The sequence below is a fragment of the Heterodontus francisci genome, chromosome 11 (assembly GCF_036365525.1).
Source record: "Heterodontus francisci isolate sHetFra1 chromosome 11, sHetFra1.hap1, whole genome shotgun sequence".
Lineage (NCBI taxonomy): Eukaryota > Metazoa > Chordata > Chondrichthyes > Heterodontiformes > Heterodontidae > Heterodontus > Heterodontus francisci.
In genome coordinates this window covers 55,864,683-55,887,207 of record NC_090381.1, presented here as the reverse complement: position 1 = coordinate 55,887,207, position 22,525 = coordinate 55,864,683, and the positions used below count along the sequence as shown (strand labels likewise).

At 40.5% G+C, this 22,525-nt stretch overlaps 1 protein-coding gene across 5 annotated transcripts in view; it reads right to left on the bottom strand.

Moving 5' to 3' along the window:
- The window catches only part of smc4 (structural maintenance of chromosomes 4), an 85,645-nt gene that overhangs the window by 42,147 nt on the left and 20,973 nt on the right, over window positions 1–22,525 (bottom strand). For all 5 annotated transcript variants that reach the window (XM_068042167.1, XM_068042165.1, XM_068042170.1 and 2 more), the window contains exons 6-14: window positions 15,677–15,841; window positions 15,106–15,233; window positions 14,640–14,780; window positions 8,615–8,765; window positions 4,094–4,258; window positions 3,470–3,703; window positions 1,405–1,590; window positions 1,024–1,185; window positions 688–913 (exon numbers count right to left, since the gene is read on the bottom strand). In XM_068042167.1, coding sequence (XP_067898268.1) covers window positions 688–913; window positions 1,024–1,185; window positions 1,405–1,590; window positions 3,470–3,703; window positions 4,094–4,258; window positions 8,615–8,765; window positions 14,640–14,780; window positions 15,106–15,233; window positions 15,677–15,841 — 1,558 coding nt within the window. The remainder of the gene's footprint in view (window positions 1–687; window positions 914–1,023; window positions 1,186–1,404; window positions 1,591–3,469; window positions 3,704–4,093; window positions 4,259–8,614; window positions 8,766–14,639; window positions 14,781–15,105; window positions 15,234–15,676; window positions 15,842–22,525) is intronic.

Below are 22,525 nucleotides of genomic sequence, written 5' to 3'. Positions count from 1 at the left end.
CACTTGGAAGTATGAACTTGCATGATCGAATATGAACATATATTTATGAAAAAAAATCCACAATGTTTTGATAGCATCATTGAACGTTTAGAAAAAGCTACCAATGAATAATTAAAATTAACAAGGAAGAATTAGTAAACAGGATCCAATAAATTAGCCATTTGAAGTCAGAGAAACAATGAAATTCCTCAAACAGGTCAAACTCTGAATTAGGCAAATAAATTAACAGCCTGGGGTTAATTGCTGATGTCGGCTAGGGAAATATGCAAATTGCCTTGTACTTGTAAATTTGACTACAGGTCAATCTGGAAATTTTCCTCACCAACAGCAAATGTCTGTAATTTATCCTACTGTGAAACTGTCTTTTTAAATACTTTTATCATCTGAAATGCAGCAGATGACCAAATAGATCCAACTTGGAGAACACTAAAGTTGCAAAAAAAAAGTTACAATTCTACTAAAGACACTTTAGATTTTTGAATAGACATTTACATTTCAAATAAAGTACCACAAATATATACCAGTTCCTTGCTTAACGTTAGTAGATTGAACAAAAGGACAATTGAAATTCTAAAGTTGCAAGGTGTAGATTTGAAAATGCAGACATAATTCATCAGTTTGTATATCTTTCAATAGGATAACACAAACAAATTACATTACATTTTGCAATTCTATCATTTGCTGTACCTGATTGCTCTATTATCTGCCCCTGCATTGTTACCACTCTCCAGCGTTTGTCCTTTTGGAATGCCACACGTGTTGCCTGCTCCAGATCCTTAGCAACAAGTGTATCACGAAGTGCAAAGTAAAATGCTGAAAGTATAGCCTCATCCTTTATTTTGACCATATCAAACAGGCGGGGAACTTTCTCCGGTGTTTGGATCTTGCCAATACTTCTCTCCCAAACTTTCATCTGAAGAACGTTTTAAGAAAAATAAGTCATGGCGCTACAATAATTCCAAAGTTAAATAATTGTTAAAACAATCAGATCTAAATTCAGAATTGTAATTTACATTTGTATACCTTATCTAAGCAAATAAAAGTCGCTACTCCAATATTTTGTTTCTTCAGGAAGTTAACACACTCTTGAGCAGTATCAATTGTGTCCACAACAATGTTATCCAGTGCACCACAGCAGGAGGAGATAGCAACATCGTATTTTTCATCAATGGCACCCAAATCACCCTAAAAGAATACAAACATTCAGCATCGTGAAAAAAAAATCACAAATAAGTCAAACCTAAAAGAGAATAGAAACAAGAAATGCTGGAAATACTCAGCAGGGCTGGCAGCATCTGTGCAGAGAGAAGCAGAGTTAATGTTTCAGGTCAGAGACCCTTCCAAAAGAGAATCTTGGTTTCTTCTGTAAGCGACATTTGTATATACTTTAAACAATCTCCTTACCAGTCTTCCATAGATTCCAGGGATTTTACCAGTGTTCTTCTGCTGCATCAGTGCCTCCAAAACTCTACCCCGACTGCGATTTACTGTTAGAGAGCTCTTTGCTTCTTCAACTTTTTGTCGCAGCTCATAAACACTATCCCGGATCTGAGCTTCAGACTGGATTATTTTCTCAAGCTCCTTTTCATCCTAGTAAGGATGCAAAGTAATTCACACTTATTTTGATCCAATTTCAATTCAGAAAGGCACTATTCTAAAAGTTCAGCAGTTATACAGCTGATAGATCCAAATAAATTCCTCTCACTGTGCCACTACTTATAAGTTTTCAGTGCATATACTGTGAAGAAACCTTACAGGATGAAGCTTTCCAAAAAAATCTAAAATATTTATATTAAATCTAAAATACCAAAGTATATAAACAAATTGTCGCATATAGGAATAAAACTGTACATAACTTAATACAAAAATACCATTAAAAATTACAAAATAAAATAGTTTCACTGCATTTTATATTGATCCATGGAATGACTTCTTGCAGATTTTATAACAAATAGATATTTGAATAGAACATAAGTATTAATGCAATATATTCCACCTTTAGATGCAACTTCAATAAACGACTTGCTAATTCATCACTTATGGGTCAAGCCAGAGTTGGCCGGCTTTTACCTCCACGGATTGCAAAGGTACATGTCATAAAGCCTTTGAGTCAGTTTAAAATAAGTGTTATAGATCTTAATTTACTGCAAACAACAGTTGTTGGTGCTCTAACTTAGACTTCACCCACCAAAAAGCAACAATGCTAAACACAATACTTTCCAATTATCCAGGCCTACAAAATTAAAATCAACTAGTAAATAAGTGTTAATAGGAATATGTTGTTTGCACTGAGTGTTAGATTGCAGTACTCAGCTCCTCCTGTAAGTACATGAAACAAAGTAATCAACAGCCCTCCACCCCACATCACCCCCGCCTCGCCACAATCAGTGCCCTCTAAAATATCCAACTGTAATCATTTGCAAACTCACATTTGTTTTTTTTCATTAACTGGATTGTGCACTTCATCTATGCAAACTTTAGTCCATGCCAATAATTGTAACTTAATAAAATATTTAATATTTTGTTACCACCAGGTGAGAAAGGGGTCTAGAGCTCCCCCTCAGCCTTCACCAGGGTTTTAATTTTAAACACATCGTGTTTTTAGGTCCCCCTTGGTGAATCTTTGTTCACTGCTTTCCAATTATAAGGCAAAGAAACCAGCACAAACAGATTTTCTTAGGTTTAAAAAAGGTTGAAATTTATTGAACTTAAACTCTAATTCAGTTAACGCCTACGGATACATGACGCACCCAAAATAGCATGCATACCCGATACACACATGCAGATAGAGACAGAAAAGAGAAGAAATAAAGTAGAAAAGTTTGAGGCAATCTCTGAAGAGGGCTTTTGTTACGGATCTTCAAGCCCACTGTAGAGTCCTTGATTGTAGGTAGATCTTGCTTTACGTTAGGGCCCAGTATTCTTCTTGAACCCTGTTCGCTGTAGGAGACTTTTCTCTCCTGGGGTTCCCGTGTCTTCAGTGAATCTGGAGTTCCGTGAGAAAGAGATGGGAGCAGACAGGAGAGGCTGTGGCAAGCCAGCCAGGAGAGATCTTCTCAGTCCAGGAGCAAACAGATATTCTGAGTTCAAACCGTTTGTACAATTCAGAAAAACCCAGGTGACCAAGCAGGTTAGTCATGTGACTAGCTGGTTTGACCAGGTCTTGGCTCTGTGGATTGTATCATCTTAGCAGGGCCTGGAATGCGCTTCCTGGCCTTCAATGTCTGGTGCTCAAAGTCCATAGTGGGTTAAATGGATAAAGGGAAGTAACCTCTCTTGTCCCTATTGGTATGTAAATGTCTTCCAGCCAAGTGTCCGGCAGCCCTTGTAACGGGCCTTCTCTTCTTCCCAGCAACAATTTGAAATTTAATGTCCATATCGTGAAATTAATATGCCTCACTCTTGGCAGGTGGGGGTCTAGCATGACAATTTGCTAACATACATGCACCTAAAACACACACAAGCTCACCTTTTGCAGTTCTTGCTCACTCTGTGGTATTTTGGTTTCCAGTTCTTTAATTGTTGCTTTTCTTTCTTTAAGTGTACTAATATTAGTAGCCAGGGCTTCTTTAGCCTGGTTGAGTTGGCTCAAAGCAGATTTGTGGCGACTGAGGTAGATATCTAGTTCTGACTGAGCCACATCCATCCTTGATCTAGTCTCATTTACTGCTTTACTCAACTCCATGAGCTGCTTCTCATTCACCTGTAAGAAAAAAAAATCACTAAGAAAACATTAATATGAATACATTGGGGAAGACCAGCTACACACGTATACTTTTTGAAATTTGTTCAGTGCAATTTGAACAGATTTGTCTCCAAAAGATACCTTTGTTTAGATGAAAATTATTGCATTATTTTGCTTACGCATACTTTATCTTGTACTTCCATAGGGTATATTGTGTATTGCCATGCCATTGCCAAATAGGATCAGGGGAAAAAAACATCTTCTGACATAACATTATTTACTACTTTTCAAGCAACACTAGGTGATATTTGTTAACGATTAGTTAAATCCACTTTTCTACCCCTAAACTGCAAAAATTATACTTTATTTGCATAACAACCCTCCCCCTATTGCAAACTTGTATCCAACCTCTTTTTCTTCTTGCAGTCCCCGTGTCTCCTGTTTGAGACTGTCCATCACTTTCTTAAGTTTCTCTTCCTCCTTCACTTTATTCTGTTCAAGCTGTTCTTTTCTAGCTGTTGCTTCTCTGATGGTTTTTTCACTTTCAGCAGGTACATTCTTCAACTCCTCCAGCTAAAAAAAAAATTGGAGATGGAAAAAGAATAGGTTATGGCATAAATACGCAGGACCACAAGTTAGGCATCATAACACTGAAGATGTATTACTTTACAGTAAATTATCTAGATTAATAAAGTATTAAAAGTTGGGTAAATATGTACTGACCATAAAATTATAATTTGGGTGTTTACATGGTAAAGTCTGAAACACAATTGCATTTGCCAGACAATATGGAAGGGAAATTTGAAGAGATGGAAGCTGAAAGTTTGAATGAAAGCAGGGACGAATGGAAATTATTTGAGAGCTGATTCCTTTCTGAATCAAAAAGATTGAGGAAGATACAACACTCCAATGGGTGAATAGCAGCATTAATTCTCTGGCACTTGCTTCACTATTCAAGTTCAACAGTCTATTTGCCCTCATGCACTTGGTAAAAAGCTTTCTGCACAGAAACAGTACTTAGAATTACATTGAATATACAGCACAAACAGTCTATGCCGACATTTATGCTCCATTCAAACCTTCCCCCATCCTTCCTCATCTAAACACATATGGCATAATCCTTTAGTTCCTTCTCCTTCATATGCTTATCTACTGTCTCCTTAATTGCATCTATATCATTCACCTCAACCACTCCCCGTACTAGAGTTCCACATTTTCACCACATTCTGTGTAAAGTTTCTTCTGAATTCCTTATTTTTCTTGGTGGTTATCTTATTTTGCTCTTCACCCCATAAGTGGAAACACTCCCTCCGTATCTATCAATACCTTTAATAATTTTAAAGACTATTAGGTAACCCTTCAGCCTTCTGTTTTCAAGGGAAAAGAGATTCAGCCAGTTTATCCTTTCTTTATAAATATAGCCTCAGTTCTGGTGTCATCTTTTTTACACCATCTCCAATACCATTATATCCTTCCTACAATACAAAATGACTCCTGACAACACTTCCCAGTGCTGACGTCATCAGTGCACTCCTAGCTTTGCAAATGGGCAGAACGGACTCTTGCTGTCAGTATGGTGCTGCGCACGCAGTCTACGTCAGCACCCAGTTTGCCAGGACTAATCTGCGCATGCACGCGAAAACATCATCCCATACTACAACATCTGCTTGCCACTTGCTCCCCCACCCCCACACCTACCCGTGCGCTACTCGCTCTCCGCCCCCACCCCCGACCTGCTGCCACTTCACCCCCATCTGCCCTGCCCCACTTTACTGCACCCAGTGAGAGAGCAAGGGACAGACAGAGCGAGACAAGACAGGGAGGAGAGGGGAGGGAGACTGCAAGCGGGAGCGGGAAGCAGAGCAGATTGGAGGAAGTGGCAAAGTGGGGGAGAAGCGGCAAGTGGCCCAGGGTGGGGGGGTGGTGAGGGTCAAAGAGTGGCGAGGCTGGGAGCGAGTGGCGAGCAGACGGGTGCAGGAGGCAGCGGCGAAGAGAAGCGCAGGAGCAGGGTACTGTTGGGGGTGGGATGTAGGCGGCATTCGCAGCCAGTGAGATTGCAGTCTCACTTGTTTTTGTGATAAATTGATCAGTGCCATTGTCATGCAGGCCCCCACCTGCCAAGAATGAGGCACATTAATTTCAGCACATGGACAATAAATTTCAAATTGTTGTTGGGAAGAGAAGGCGTTACAAGGGGTTGCCAGACGTCTGGCTGGAAAGCCATTTTTGCATATTGACAGACAGCGTGTGCAGACAAAGGACCATTGCCTGACACACAATACACAGAGCCAAGACCTGGTCAGACCAGTTAGTCACATGACTAACTGGCTGTTGCAGAGTTTTAACTGAGAGTTTTATATTGAACAGACAGTGTTTGGACTGGCAGAAAGCTTTTTGCTCCTGGACTGAGAAGAACTCTCCTGGCTGTCAGTCTGCTCCCATCTCTCTCTCGGAACTCCAAAAACCCACCGAAAACACATGAACCAAGAGAGAAAAGTCTCCTACATTGAACAAGGTTTAAGGAACAACACTGGGCCTCAACAAAAAGCAAGAACTACCTACAATCAAGGACTATACAGTGAGCTCAAAGACCCGTAACAAAAACTCTGCAGATATTGCCTCAAACTTTTCCACTTTATTTCTTCTGCTCTTTTCTGTCTCTTTCTGCACGTGTGTATTGTGTATGCATGCTAGCGGGGGCGCGTCGTGTATCTGTAGGTGTTAACCGAATTAGAGTTTAAGTTTAATAAAATTTCACTTTGCTTCTTTAAACCTAAGAAAGCCTGTTTGTGTTGGTTTCTTTGCCTTATAATTGGAAAGCGGTGAACAAGGATTCACCGAGGAGCAGCTAAAAAACAGCATGTTTAAAATTAAATCCTGTTACAGTAAGACTAGGTGAAGGCAGAAAGGGACCCCCAGACCTCTTTCTCACCTGGTCATAACACCATCTTTACTACTGGCAACTGCCAAAAACATCTCAGTGACGTTTCAGTGCATGAGGTTGCATTTGTGCAAGTACTGCGCTACCTGGTTGTGTTGTCAGCAAATGTAGTCTTTACAATATGGCAACCAAAACTGTACACAGTACAAGTGCAGTCTAAGTGTGTTCAATTCTATTCCTCGAGAAATAAACCCTGCTTGATTTGCTTTTGTTATGGCCTTACTAACCTGTGTTGCTACTTTAGTGATTTCTATTCCCAGATTCTTTTGCTCCTATACCCATTTAGATTCTCATTTTCCAATATGTGACCTCCTTATCGGTCTTATCAAAATGTAACACCCCACATTTATCAGTGATGCAAGGTTCAACTTGGTACTGGAAGAATGGATGTTATGTACAGTAAAATGGTATTTTGCAACAGCATTATGGATTCTCCCATAGAGATTCACTGGTGCATGTCCAGTTTTTTCAGATGGGCTAAAGCTCTTTAGAAGTAAACCAATAGTACATGGAAAAAAGGGGGAGCATTAACAGTTACTTCAAATGTCTCAGCCATAAGGAAATAACACTAGCAATAACCACAAATCGATTATTCCTAGAATGATCGCCCCATGGGTACTTATCCACATTAACAACTGAAACAGCTGAACAAACTCATGGTAAAAGCACAAACAGAAGCAACAAATAGTCAAACTTCTGATGCAAGTTTGGCATTTTTCCATGGGGTAGTAGTAGATAGATATGACAAGTGAGCGACAGCATTCCATTTTAATTACTCAACTGACAAAAAATCAGTTGTATGTGTCACGTGGAGATGAATACTTTTCTTGCAACTGACACCAAACAACCTGTGCACCTCTGCCTTAATTTGTATGTTTAAATTGTTACGCCAATGTGTTTTGTTGAATGATAATTTTCTTTAATCCACTGACTGGAGATCTGAATTTATGTTTTTTTTTAAAAAGTCAAGCTGCCAGCAAGGTCATCCTTTCAGCTTAAGTTGGCTACCTAATTTGCAACACTATATCCTACATTGCAAAGCTTACGAAGAGAGGCACGAAATGTCTGTTAATATCCCAGCAAAAACCAAGACCCAGGAAGTTTAAAGGAACTGCTGGTTCTCTCAGCAAGCAGAGAAATACTGCGAACTGCTATGTTTGAATGACTGAGTGACTGTCATGTGATAAGCCCCACCCCATCTGTGGTTTTAAGCTGGGTTTTTTCTCTGCAGCAAAAGGAGAAGCAACTGGACTGACATGAGCAGACCTTAAGTGGGGGAACCCCTTTCTCTCTCTCCATTCCAGCTTGAAAGCTTTCAAATCATCCTTGTTGACTGACCACCTTTGCATACTTCGGCTACAATCAGAAACCCCGTTGGAGGAAATCATCCGCATTGCTGTGTCCAAGAGACTCACCGAAACAGTCATCTACTTCTTCAAACTAAAAGCCTCAGGACTACTGAATTCAGCTAGAAGCCAGCCAAATCACCAAAATCCAGACTGTGTACTTTAAAAAAAAATGCACTCAAACTCAACCAATCTACCTTTCCCCACTCTAAATTGAGATTTTATGGGGTGGGTGGGGGTGGTGTTGCAGGAACCAACATAGGTCAGCAAACAGAGGGTTAAGTGGGATGGTGCAGAATAGGACAGCTGAGTTTTGGTTGAGTTGAACTTCATGAATTGCTGGCAAGTATTGGAGTAGTTGAGTCTGGTGACAACCCTGTGTGCACGCGAGTGTGAAAGTTGGCACTTTATTATTTTGGTTTAGGTACAATAAAGTTAACCTCTTTCTTTGTTAACTCAAGAAAACCTGTCCTATTGATTACTTACTTGCTATGATCATAACAAGAACCAATCACCTACTGAATTGGCCAGTACATCCACTTTAAGAAAGAATTAAACCTGTTGTGGTCTAACAAGGAGGGAAAAGAGGGAAGCTCTTCAACCCCTTCTCACTTGACCATAACCAAGTGAACAAAACTTTACCTTCTCCATATCTTTTTGTAGTTGTTTCTGCAGTTTCTTCTCTTTACTCTTTGAGTGTTTCAGCTTTTCTCGGACTTTGACATCGTGTAAATCAAACTGGGCAAATGTTTCCTTCTTCTCTTCAATGAACTTTGTAATTTTTCCTAGTTTTCTATAAAATAACACTACCATTATATGTATAGAACTTTCAATTATTTATTGAATAGATATTAGGATAATATGCAAAGAATATAGCCTATAACAATCAAAATAGCAATAGCTTTTTCCTTCACTCTTTGTCCCCTCCTTTCCATTTTCACCCTTCACTCCTTTCCTGAGAGATAGAGTTAGGGGATGCAGGTTCAGATGACAGGAACAGTCAAGTACCTATTCTTGAATTTTCAGTCTGCAGTTTGGCATGTTATTCGATTACAAGGGTATCACAGCTAAACAAGAACCGGTCTTCAAATTTCCAGGGCAATAGATAGCAATCCGTAGCTGGAACTGTGGCTCATTTTCCTCTCCTTTGTCAGGGCCAATAGCCACTCAAGCTTTGATTAGCTATCAGCACATGCCAGGAATTGTTTGCAAGTCTTCTCGGGTCTAATATGCCTCAATAACGATATGCATTTGCCAACTAGCTTGGTTTCAAAAATCCAGAAATAGGAAAACAGCAATAAACAATAGCATGCATTTATATAGTGCCTTCAACATTGCATAACCGGACCAAAAAAAAAATAAAGAGTGTATTAGGAGGGTTGAGATGAGTTTCTAAAGAGAGAAGAGGAAGGTGGAGAGATTTCCAGATGCTGGGGTCAGGCTTAGTCACCTATGGTGGGGTGAAAGAAACAAGGGATGCACAAGAGAACGAAGTTGAAGAAACGCAGAATTTTGAAGGATTACAGGAACTCAGGAAAGGGAATAGGGCATTCAGCCATTTGAGCCTTTTCTGCCATTCTATTCGGTCACCTTTATTCCAGATTCTTCGATATACCATTACCAATTAAAATGTATCAATTTCAGGTTTGGCCTCAATTGACTCAACATTCAGCCTTTCAGGATTTCCATTACCCTTTATGTTGGGGGGGGTGGGGGGAAGAAAGCTTTTGATTTCACTATCACTGGACCATAGTTTCAACATTATATCCAGATGGGCTGAATTCCCTCACCAGAAGAAATAGTACCTCTCTACCAATCCTATCAAATCCCTTTACCACTTGAAACACCTTGTTTAAATCATCCTAGGCAGCCAGGAGAGGGTTACAGAGATTGGAATGTGCAAATCCATCAAGGGATTTAAACACAAGAATGAGAATTTCGAAATTGAGATTTTGGGGTCCAAGAATCAACATAGGTCAGCAAACACAGGCTTAATAGGCGAGTGGGACGGTGCAGAATACGACAGCAGCATTTTGGTTGAGTTGAGCTTCATGGATTGCTGGCAAGTATTGGAGTAGTTGAGTCTGGTGGTAACAGAAGCATGGATAAGGATTTCAGCAGTAGAAAGGCAATGTTACTGAGGAAAATGGCAACTTTTCGATGGAGACGTCATAGATAGGGACGGAAGTTCACGGAGTTCAAATAGGGCAGCGAGGTAGCGGATTGTCTGGTTCAACTTGTAACAATGATCAGGAAGAGTATGGAGTTTGCTATGGGCCCCTGAGAAAGTGACTTTGTTTAACCAGAGGAAATTATGGCTCATTCAGGACTGGATGTTGGGCAAGCAGTTTGATAACAGGGGCAGTGGGAGTCAGAGATGGGGGTTATCATCATACATCATCATCCTTTCGGATGATGTTGCCAAGAGTCAACATGAAAAAGAGGAGTGAGCCAAGAATAGATTCTTGGGAAAGGCCAGAGATCAACAGTGTGGGATCAGAAAGAGAAGTCATCGGTGAAGATTCTCTAATTACGATTGGATAGGTAAGAGTGGAACCAAGTGAGATCAGTTCTACTGAACTGCACAAGGAAAGACATTGGAGGAGGATGGTCAGCTATATCCAAGACTGCAGAAGCCAAGAAGGGATAATGCATCATGGTCACAGTGGATATTGTCTCTTTGATTAGGGTCATTTTCGGAAACCTGACTAGAAAAAGAGTCACACATGAAGCTGGTGGAAAGATGGGTAAGAATTTGGGAGGGGCCATCGTGTTCAAGAACTTTAGCAAAGAAAGGGGGATGCAAGATGGGTCAGTGATTTGAAAGAGCAGAGGGGTCGATGGATTTTTTTTTTTTTGGAGGGGCCGGGCAGTGTAGGAGATGGGTAGGGCTTTTGAAAGCTAGGGACAGACCCAAGAGAGGGCCATTTAAAAATGTTTGTGAACATGGAGGACAGGAAGAGATGCTGGGTGGTCAGCAGGTTAGTGGTAATGGATCAAAAAAGCATGAGGTGTCTCTGATGAATAAAAATGAGCTCATAGAGTGCATACAGTGAGATAGGAAAGAGAAAGATGCTGGTTTAGAGGGGAATTTTGTAAGTAGTTTGGCTAGTGGTCAAAGGGAAGGGGTTCTGCAGAAGCAACCCCAATTGGGCAATATCACCTGTCTCTCTGACTTATCCACAGCGCACCCATCGGGGGCTAATCTTGCCAACATTCTTCGAATCCCACTACAGTGCACAGTGGCGCAGTGGTTAGCACCGCAGCCTCACAGCTCCAGGGACCCGGGTTCGATTCTGGGTATTGCCTGTGCGGAGTTTGCAAGTTCTCCCTGTGACCGCGTGGGTTTCCGCCGGGAGCTCCGGTTTCCTCCCACAGCCAAAGACTTGCAGGTGATAGGTAAATTGGCCATTGTAAATTGCCCCTAGTGTAGGTAGGTGGTAGGGAATATGAGATTACTGTAGGGTTAGTATAAATGGGTGGTTGTTGGTCGGCACAGACTCGGTGGGCCGAAGGGCCTGTTTGAGTGCTGTATCTCTAAATAAAAAAATAAAAAAACCCACCCAATACTGACCCTGTGGACTCTGCCAGCTAATCACCATCACCCTGTCTCCATAGTCCCCCTTTAGAATGTCTATTCACTTGTGAACAAGACCCTTGTCATCTGTGACCTTATTGTGGGGAATTTCACTGTCTTCCTGGTTTTGACAAACTTGGCCTCCTTACCGAAGCCTCCCCGTCCTGACTATACGTCCCATCATCTTCCCTGCTCAAATCACCACAGTAGTACGTGACCCTTATTACCAAATCACACCACAGCCTCTCCCTAAGACAGGGTGATTTCAGTGGTGAAGGATTCTAGGAAGTGGTCAGAGATGGTCTGGTTTGTAATCAAGACAATGGGACCAGTAGAAGACAATCAGCTCAGGTGGATTTGCAACCATAAGTCAAAACACACAACTGAGTAGAGATAGGGAATTCAGGTTATACCAGTATAGCAAAGATTAGGACAGCGACATGTCCTGTTAGTAAACAAAGGACAGGGAGATGAGAGCAAGATCAAAGTTGAAGTTTAAGGGCCTGTGGCGGGACTGTAGGATGGAGTTAGCTTGGAGCGTCAAATAATGTCCAGTACAATAGATACTGCATTATACATACCAGTTGAAAGCAACAATTAAAAAAATAAATTCAGCACAAACTTATTGATTGTTACATTGGCTTGTTAAATACAAAGGTATGCTGTAGCAAAGGCTACCTTTTTATACTTAATATTTCATGCCAATAACCAGGGCTCAAACAAGTGGATAGGGAAAGAGAAAACACAGATTAAACTTGTTGTACATGAATATGAAGTTGTTCTGCTGGGAAACTTGCAGGATTATATTTCTTGACAAAACATAATCTAACTGTTTAGTAACTACAGAACTAGTAGCAAAAGCCAACCGGGAAGATTCCTAAACTGTCAGCCTTCTGTACAGCTAAATAAGTGAGATGTCTCAGACAATTTTTTTTTTTTTTTAAATTTGTGGGATGTGGGTGTTGCTGGCTAGGCCAGCATTTATTGCCCATCCCTAATTGCCTTTGAACAGGGTGGCTTGCTAGGCCATTTCAGAAGGCATTTTAAGAGTCAATCACATTGCTGTGGGCCTGGAGTCACATGTAGACCACACAGGTAAGGACAGCAGATTTCCTTCCCTAAAGGATATTAGTAACCAGATGGGTTTTTAAAACAATCGACAATGGTTTCATGGTCATTAGACCACAATATCTATAATTTTAGTTTTTAATTCACCAATGATTATGATAGGTCCCAACTTGCTGGTTGAAATGTTCTGCCAAGGAAGACAGAGGTTAGATGTATGTTCACGTAGTTCTCTCAGCTTTCCTTTGGGGAAGGTGGAGCAAGGAAAAACATTATAGACCCTTTCTTCACATTAGTTAGTAGAATCATTTTCTATGAAAGAAAAGGGTTAAAAATAAAATGGTGTTTTTTTTTCCAATCCATATTTTCTGTTTTTACCCTCTTGGACACTGAATGATCTCTACAATCTTACACTAAAATGTTTTAAAATAATTGGGGAATAAGCCTCAGTTGTGAACATACACATTAGGAGGAGTATGCCATTTGGCCCCTTCGAGCCTGCTCCGCCATTTAATAAGATCATAGCTGAACTGTTTGTGGCCTCGACTCCACTTTCCCGCCTACCCCCGATACTCTTTGACTCCCTTGTTCGTCAAGAATTCATTTACCTCTGCCTTAAAAATATTCAATGACTCTGCCTTCACTGCTCTCTGGAGAAGAGCTCCAAAGACTCACGCCCCTCAGAGAAAAAAATTTGCCTCATCTCCATCTTAAATGGGCAACCCCTTATTTTTTTAATAAAAGCAAAATACTGCGGATGCTGGAAATCTGAAATAAAAACAAGGAACACTCAGCAGGTCTGGCAGCATCTGTGGAAAGAGAAGCAGAGTTAACGTTTCGGGTCAGTGACCCTTCTTCGGAACTGACAAATATTAGAAAAGTCACAGGCTATAAGCAAGTGAGGCGGAGGGTGGGGCAAGAGATAACAAAGGAGAAGGTGTAGATTGGACAAGGCCACATAGCTGACCAGAAGGTCATGGAGCAAAGGCAAACAATATGTTAATGGTGTGTTGAAAGACAATGCATTAGTACAGATAGGGTGTTAGCGGACTGAAGATTGAACAGCAGCAAGTACAAACGAAAAAAAAAACAGTGGGTAAGCAAACTGAACAAACTAAGATGAAATGAAATAAACATTAAAAAAATTGGAAAAAAATGTAAGAAAAAATAACTAAAAATAAAAGTAAAATGGGGGGCCCCATCATGCTTTGAAATTATTGAACTCAATGTTCAGTCCGGCAGGCTGTAGTGTGCCTAATCGGTAAATGAGATGCTGTTCCTCGAGCCTGCATTGATGTTCACTGGAACACTACAGCAATCCCAGGACAGAGATGTGAGCATGAGAGCAGGGGGGAAGTGTTGAAATGGCAAGCAACTGGAAGCTCAGGGTCCTGCTTGCGGACTGAGCGGAGGTGTTCCGCAAAGCGGTCACCCAGTCTGCGCTTGGTCTCCCCAATGTAGAGTTTCATCTTAGTTTGGCTACCAGATCATATATATTTATTACTATTTGAGATGTCAATTCATCTGCTTTGTTACAAATGCTACATGCATTCTCTTCCTATTTGTGTAACCTCTTGTCTTATCTGCTGGTACACTCTGTCCCTTCCTGCCACAGTCTGATCATTTCCCTTATTACGACCTTGCTTTCTTGCCTGTCTTCTCTACTTAATTTAGCACATCTTCTCAATCCTGATCCCTTGCCCCCACTATTTAGTTTAAAGCGCTCTCTACCACCCTAGTTACATGACCAAAGCCAAAAATTGTTATATTCCAACCATAAGGGATTGGATGACAGTGGCATACCAACACATTAATGATTTTTTCACAGAAATATAAAATGAGAGAACAACACTATAAACAAATACAAGAACAAAATACTACAGATGGTGGAAATCAGAACCAAAGACAGAAAATACTGCAAAAATACCCAGCAGGCCTGGCAGCATCTGTGGAGAGGGAAAAATATGGTTAACATTTCAGGTTGATGACCCTTCTATATTTGCTATAAACAAGTATATGCCTTACTTTTCCAGATTCTTCAAAGCATTATTTTTGACTTTTAGGTCTTGCACAAATTTGGCACTTTTATCACGGGTATCTTGCGTGTCTTCATGGATTTTTTGTTTTTGTGCTCCCATATCAGCTATTCTTTTCTGCACATCATGACTGATGATGGAAGGGAAAAACAAAACAATTAAAGCAGTGTTAAATTGAGCTCAGCCAAAAACCTGACTTTGCCTTTAAAAAAAAGCATAATTGTATACATTTTTCAAGCAGAATTGCAATTTGATTAGCTCTGATAACAGCCAATAAAGGTGTTCAGTTTTTAATAAATACTTCACTTGTGCTTATTAATACTGTGGGAACAAAAACCACTAATTGCAAATAAACATTTCAAATCACTGAATTTAGAATTTATCAAATTGTTTAAAAATGTAGATGAGGTAATACTTTCAAAAGAATCAAATTTGCAGCTGAAAATTGAACGTACATGTAATACTGCAAGACACAATTTTTTTTCTTCATAATCTCATTTTCCAAGGCAAGAAACTCAATTGCATGATTTTTTTCTCCTTCCAATGCATCCTTTTCTTTTTCCACCATCTTGACCCTATTAAGCTAAAATAAAAAGTTTAACAACTTCATATTTTTCACTATGAAATTCAAATCACCGATGTACAGAACAAATTGTTTTTGAATGCACACGAGAGATTTTAAAGGAATTATTTAGTCTTTGAACCAATACAGAATAGTTCCCTAAGATTTTCATAGAGGGTAATTTGATAAATTTACCCATCCTTTATGACAATTACAGAAGCAAGTTTATTATCCAATGATAAATTGGCATGCTTAATATTTCACTTTATAACTTTGAACCAAATATTTCACGACCAGGAAGTTTCCAAGAATTGTCGAAAAGCCACTAAAAACCTCAAACTTCAGTACTATAAAATCCCAAAAAGCATCTTGCTAGCACTAGTTAACATAATAGTAATGACAGCTGACGTTACCATTTAGGAATGTTACATTTGATTATTTACTCAAAACAGCTTCAAATTTACCTTTTCTCCTCTCTGTTCATTCAAAACCTCAACTCTGCGACAGAGGACCTGTATTGGCTCTTTCAATCGTTCTGATCCAATTATATCTTCTAGATATTCTAGCATACCTTCACTGTGCTCATTTTGGCCTTTTGGCTTCATCATGGCAATTTGCTCCACTTCACCCTGAAGATAGACCAAAACATGCAGGCTGCGGCATTACTGATTTGTTAACAGTCATTAGTATTTACAAAGAATAAATACCATTTAAGAGGTACTCTATTGTTTATACTTCAGATCTGCTGCTTTTAAAATTGAACTGTTAATCAAGTACACATATGTCTCGCAGTGAGCAATGTTAGGAGAAATGAGCCCTGGGAGTGAAATAAAACCATTAATTTAATTTGGATACATAAAATCAAAGATTCAGAGCTTAAATAAAGCTGATACAGTGTGACCTCCAAATATTCAATCACTGCTTCTAGATCTGACCATAAAATGACAGCATATTCACATTTTATAATCTGTAAAATCTGCATCAATAAATTGCTTAAACACTCAATACTAAATAGCATTAAAAAAAAACAAATTGACTCACATTTTGGAGTGAACCCTTTTTTCTCTACATAAAGAAATTTTGAATGGAAGCATGTTTAAATGTGTTGTAAAACAAATTAACTTACTGGTTTAAAAGGAACAGTGATTATTGACAATGCAGCTAGCAGCTGACATCATCCGACTGCACCAATCTGCGCACATGCGCAAATTGGTCCATACCCTCTGCACATGCGCTGCGTTTTGCTTTGTCAGGACTGATTGACGCATATGCAGATGATGTAATCGCCTAACGCAGGTGGGGGAGGAGAGAGCGGCCGAAGACCTTGATGGTGGCGGGTACGCCCTCCTTCTTCCCACCGCCGCTCACCCCCCACAACTCCCTATTCACTCCCTCCCTCCCCGGCCCACGCGCGCTCTCCCCTCCCACCATTGTGTACTGCCATGTGTTTTTAGGTTGCCATTGTATGATTATTTGAGCAGCGCCATCTTTAATCCTGGCAGCTGCCTGACATCGCAAACTGCGACATTTAAGTGGCACAGGCTGCATTTGCGCATGTGCCATTGCAGCGCCACCTAGTTGTTGCGTTGTCAACAAACACAGCCTTAAAAGGAAAGGGCAATTTGGAAAATAAGTATGAAAGCCAGACAGTGAAAAGGTTACCGATGACAATCAGGAAAAATTAAAAGGAGTAATTAGGGCTATTTTCAGCTTGCCACCCAGGCATAAAACTGGCACTGCACATTGGCCACCTGTTGTAGAAACCTACTATTGCAAATCTACCCAGTTCTCAAGAGATTCCAGCAACCATTTGCACTGTAATGGGATTTAATATTTCTTCCTGCTAAACTTTGCATAAAGCCAATTTCAAAAGGCAATGGCTGGCATCCTGCATCTATGAAAGATGATGGACACACAGCAAACAATCCATTTAGGTGGGATGTCTTCTCTTGGTGCACCTTTGCTGTGTGGCTGTGAAGGCCAATCCTTGAGAGGCAGGTTCTGCCATAAGTGCTGCACATTAAGCTGCGAGTTGTTGTTTTTGACGTTGGCGCCTGTTGCCAAGCTGCTGTTGCAACTGGTTGTTGTGGTCGTGTACACCAGTCCACAGGATGTGTCGCTATTTCCCTCTTTCGACAGCTAGTGATTCCCAGGTGCGATAGCCGACATTTAGGGCCTTAATATCAGGCTTGCAAGCATCCTTGAAGTGGAGCTTTGCGCCCCCACTGGTCATCTGGCCCTGGCAACCTCACTATACAGAAGGTCCTTGGGCATGCAATTGTCCTCTATCCTGCAGACATGTCCGATCCCCCGAAGCCACCTGTTTGATTCGTGCTAACACACTTGGGAGCTCTGCCTTTGAGAGGGCTGCCACGTGATTTTGTCCTACCAGGACATACTCAATGCACCGCAGACAGCGAAGATGGAAATTATGCAGCTTCTTTTCTTGGTAGCTGTTAAGTCATAGAATAGAATCATAGGAGGTTTATAGCACAGAAAGAGGCCACTTGGCCAGTGTGTCACAGCCATACAGCAAGGTGCTGAGAACACAGGTCTTGTAAACCATCAGCTTGGTTCTAAGGGTCAGCTTGTTGCTTTCTATGAGTGTTTTTCAGGTCGGCCAAAGATGTTAGCTGCTTTACCCATGCATGTATTGAGCTCTGCATTAAGGGACAGATTGTCTGTCACTGTGGACCCAAGGTAGCATAATTTGCTAACCATTTCCAGTGGGGCGTTATTTAACATGATCAGGAGCAGAGATGTAATACTTTGTCCCATGACAACAGTTTTCTTGATGCTTATAGTCAAGGAGAATAAGTTACAGGCATGGGAAAGACAAAAGGTAGTAGCAGGCTTGATTAGCAGCTATTCTAGCCATCCACTAGATGGAAAGGGGGGGGGGGCTGGGGGTGTGTAAGTGGGGTGGGTAGGGAAGAGTGCTTGAAGGGGCAAGACATGGAAAATAGAAGATACTGGCAGTCAAGTGCAGCAAAGATGTAAAACTACATTTTAAACAGATTAGCTTTGTTTTGGCTAGGCTCAGGAGAATGAGGGAAGGCAGTGGAATAGTTCTTAAAATATATTTGTTCTTAGAAAGTGGGCAACAGCAGCATTTCTATTCCTAGCTGTCCTATGGAGCAAGACTAGAATCATATGCATCCAAACCATGTAAAGGTACTACATTCCCTCCCCTGAAGGGCATTAGTGTATCAGTTGGGTTTTTACATTAATCCAGCAGTCTTTAGTTCTTTTTTACTGCTGCAAGCCCACAGATTACCAATTGTGAAAAAAAAAAACACAGCTCGCCATGATGGATTCCTGTTGTTTCGCAGGTTCACTTGCTTAACAATTTGTACAGTCTCATGTTTTTCCAACTGCTGTCAAAAAGATTGGAAAGGCATCTGATGGTATGCATGAAAGATACAAGTATCTAGTTCATATGACAGGAAGTACCATTGTTACACCCTTGGATTACATTATTGTATAAGCAGATATTGAACAGTAAGCATCTACTCCGAAATGAAAGGTTATGTACGACCCATTTATGGCAGTAGCTGTCACCACTGAATCCAAACAGCTATAAAACAGCAAATCCAAACTATAACATGGGTAAATAAAAGTGAAAACCTGCCACTCCCACCCCCCTTTAGATAAATCTATTTTCCTCATACAGCTTTTTGTTTATAATTTTGTAATTTATGTTTGCATGCAATTATCACTTACAGAATCTAAACTATTCGTTACCGTTTGTATAATTCACTTAATAACTGGGGGTCAACACTCAATTCACCGGATATCTAGTAGATTGATCCAAAAATAATTTTATCACTCAACATTTGAATACCCACAATTGACTGTTGGTTCTGCTTTCCAATAAGAAAGTTGCTCTGTCATGATAAAAGGAAGGCTACATTTGCTGACAACGCAACCACTAGGTGGCACAGTTCATGCACATGCGCAAATGTAGCCTCATACTCTTTTATGTCACTGCGACGTTTTAGCAGCTGCCAGTAGTAAACACAGCGCTGCTCAATATATCATAAGAACGAAAACAAATGAAACCAAAATGGTCACTTCCGGCCCCCGCTCCTGTTCCCCACAATGGGTTGTTTAATGAATTTTACTGACGATTATTTCAGGACACAAACCCAAATTTTAAACCAGGGAGCATTTTAAAGAGATTTCTAACATTTTGGAAGTCGGAACAGATAAATCCTGGGAGCTTGTGTTCAGCATGAACTCTAGTAGAAAGCTGCTTCTGTGTTGTAATAAGAGCCAAATCAACAACTTGATCCAGCTTCACTTCAGTGAGCTTTGTGTTTAGACCCGAGCTCCAGTATAGCTGCATGTGTGGGATTGTGTGCGTATTACAACAGCATTAGTGGGCTCGCCCCTTCTTCCCCCTCACTCCAGGGAGCGGGGACCAGAAGCGGGAGGGAGCCAAATGAGGTGAAGTGGAGAGGTTGGGAGCGATGGGCGACAAATGACGTTTTTGCGCGCATGCTGGGTGCTGATGTAGGCGTTGGCAAGGTGGGATGGGAGGCTGTGTTGCCAGGAGTCACTTTATTAAAGAAATGTTTGAAATCAAAACATATGTAAAGTTAAAGAAATATAATCATGTTAAGAACCTAAAACATTATATGTAATATCTTAGTAGATAGCACCGAAAAACTGGCATACAAGGCCAAAACTTTAAACCACTTTTCCACAGCGTAACCAATTACCTGCCACCTTCTATACTACAAACTAATAAAGTTTAAGAATTTATTTACCACAAATAAACAGTACAAATGAGGGAAGTGTGGTGCAGTCTCCCATTAGATTATTTAAATGATTTGCATTATTTTATGCACAACCCTTGCTCTTTTAAGCACACATCCCAGCTAAAAAGGAAAAAACTGAATGCAATTCAGCTCACATTAATTGCAATACATACTTTTTGATGGGTTTTTATATACATTCGCAGCATAAGACAACTAATGACTACCACAACTATGCCAAAAAGAAAAATACTGCAGCCAAAATATATGGATGTTTCTAATACAGGGGTCTGCAAGCTTAATAACAACAGCCACCTTTTTTTTTTCAAAAAAAAGAAATTGAACTGGACTCGCCATATGAGTACTGTGGCTACAAGAACAGGTCAGAGAATGGGAATTCTGCAGTGAGTAACTCACCTCCTGACTCCCCAAAGTCTGTCCACTATCTATAAGGCACAAGTCAGGAGCGTGATGGAATACTCTCCACTTGCCCGGATGAGTGCAGCTTCAACAACACTCAAGCTCAACACCATCCAGCACCAAGCAGCCTACATGATTGGCATCCCACCCACCACATTCAACATTCACACCCTCCAGCACCAACACACAGTTGCACCAATGTATACTATCTACAAGATGCACTGCAACAACTTACCAAGGCTCTTTCCAAAGCACCTTCCAAACCCACGACCTCTACCATCCAGAAGGACAAGGGCAGCAGATGCATGGGAACAGCACCACCTTCACGTTCCCCTCCAAGCCACACAACATCCTGACTTAGACATATATCGCCGTTCCTTCACTGTTGCTGCATCAAAATCCTGGAACTCCCTTTGTAACAGCACTGTGGGTGTACCTACACCACATGGACTGGAACGGTTCAAGGTGGTGGCTCACCACCATCTTATCAAGGGCAATTAAGGATAGGCAATAAATGCTGGTCTAGCCAGCGATGCCTATATCCCGTGAAACAATAAAAAAAATTACTCAAAAATGCAGCATCTTAAGATCTGCAATGTTGTGACTCAAACACCAGTAATAATGAAAAAGACAGACACATTTATGGATTTCTATGCAACATCTTTTTACTGACACTCAAAAAACGTACATGAATATCTATGAAAGAGGGCATCTGATTGTAAAAACCTTTCAATTAACAACTATCAACATTTAATGATAACTTTCTCACAACTACAATGTTAATGAGTTTAAAACAACGCAACAAGCCATTTAATTATCAAATCCTTCCTTAAATGAAAAACTCACTTGTATGCAATTTCCATTGGAGAGCGATTTGATATCTGAACAGTATGCTGTCATTTTCATTTTCAAGCAGGACAATAAACTTTCATTTAATTGGCTTCTTGCCTTGTTTTTCTGAAATTCATACCTGAAAACACTTGCTCACACAGGTCAGTAGATCTGAAGATGGACAGTATGCCAAATGTACATCTCAAGTTACAGTAAGTGTCCAAAGAACAAGCTTTGAACGCAATTTGGTCTTTTTAAAAGCATCCGTTTTGGTCCAGTTTTGTTCAAGTGCCAAGGTAGATTTCTCCTTCAGGGATTTTCAAGCCTCTGAATTTAGATGTCCACACATCTTTTGCTCTTCAAATCTACCAGTTCAAATTCTAATACTGCTTGGCTCACTCCTGAAAATGCTTTTGAGTGCTGAAATGTCTGCTTCAAGGTTTGAACACAAATTGTAAAGTTGCCCTTTCCTTTCTAAAGGCCTAAAAACATTCTGTACAACCTTCTTGCATTTTCAGAATCCCATCTTTTCGGGTTTCCTTGTCAAGTATACCGGTTAACTGTTCATTGAATTGTTTCACTGATGGAAAATGAGCAAGGGAACCTGTCTCAATGTCTCTCCCAAACAGTGCTAGCTTGTACTCAAATAAAAGTACTTCTTCCAAAAGCGAGAGCCATGTTTTCCCTTCCTTGTAGCTTTTTTGTTGAGGTCTTTTAAATGTGCTGTGATGTTTGTCACGAAGTGAAATTTCAGCAGCCACTGTGGATCTGTTAACTATGCAGTCCTTTTCCCACATGAACACCTTCACTTCTAAACAGGTTTACCAAAAAAGGTGCAAGAACTCTCCCCCAGAAAGCCAACGTACCGTGTGGAGAAGACAGCCCGTATATAGATAGTAAACCTTCAAAAAGTTCATAGAACTGTCGGTGCTTTAATCCTTTCCTTCTTTTCATATTTTATTTTGTTAACTATCTTTATGACCAGGGACATCACTTCTGTGAACTGAGGAGGAAACATTTGGCCAGAGTGGTTCTTGGTGAATTAGGCAATGAAATGATACCACATTGTGATCCAGCGTATTTTGCAACAGTGCAACAAATCCCTTGTTTGTCCCTCTCACACTCAGTGGCCCATCAGTAGCGACTGAGATTATATCGCTGGTATGTATTCCTTTCTCTTTTAGGCAGGTCAATAGCTGAGAAAACATCTTCTCCCTTTGCTTGTCTTTTAAGGGGCACCAAGTCAATGAGCTCCTCTTGGGGTCCCTTGCAATTAACATACCTGCAGAGAAGAGCAATCTG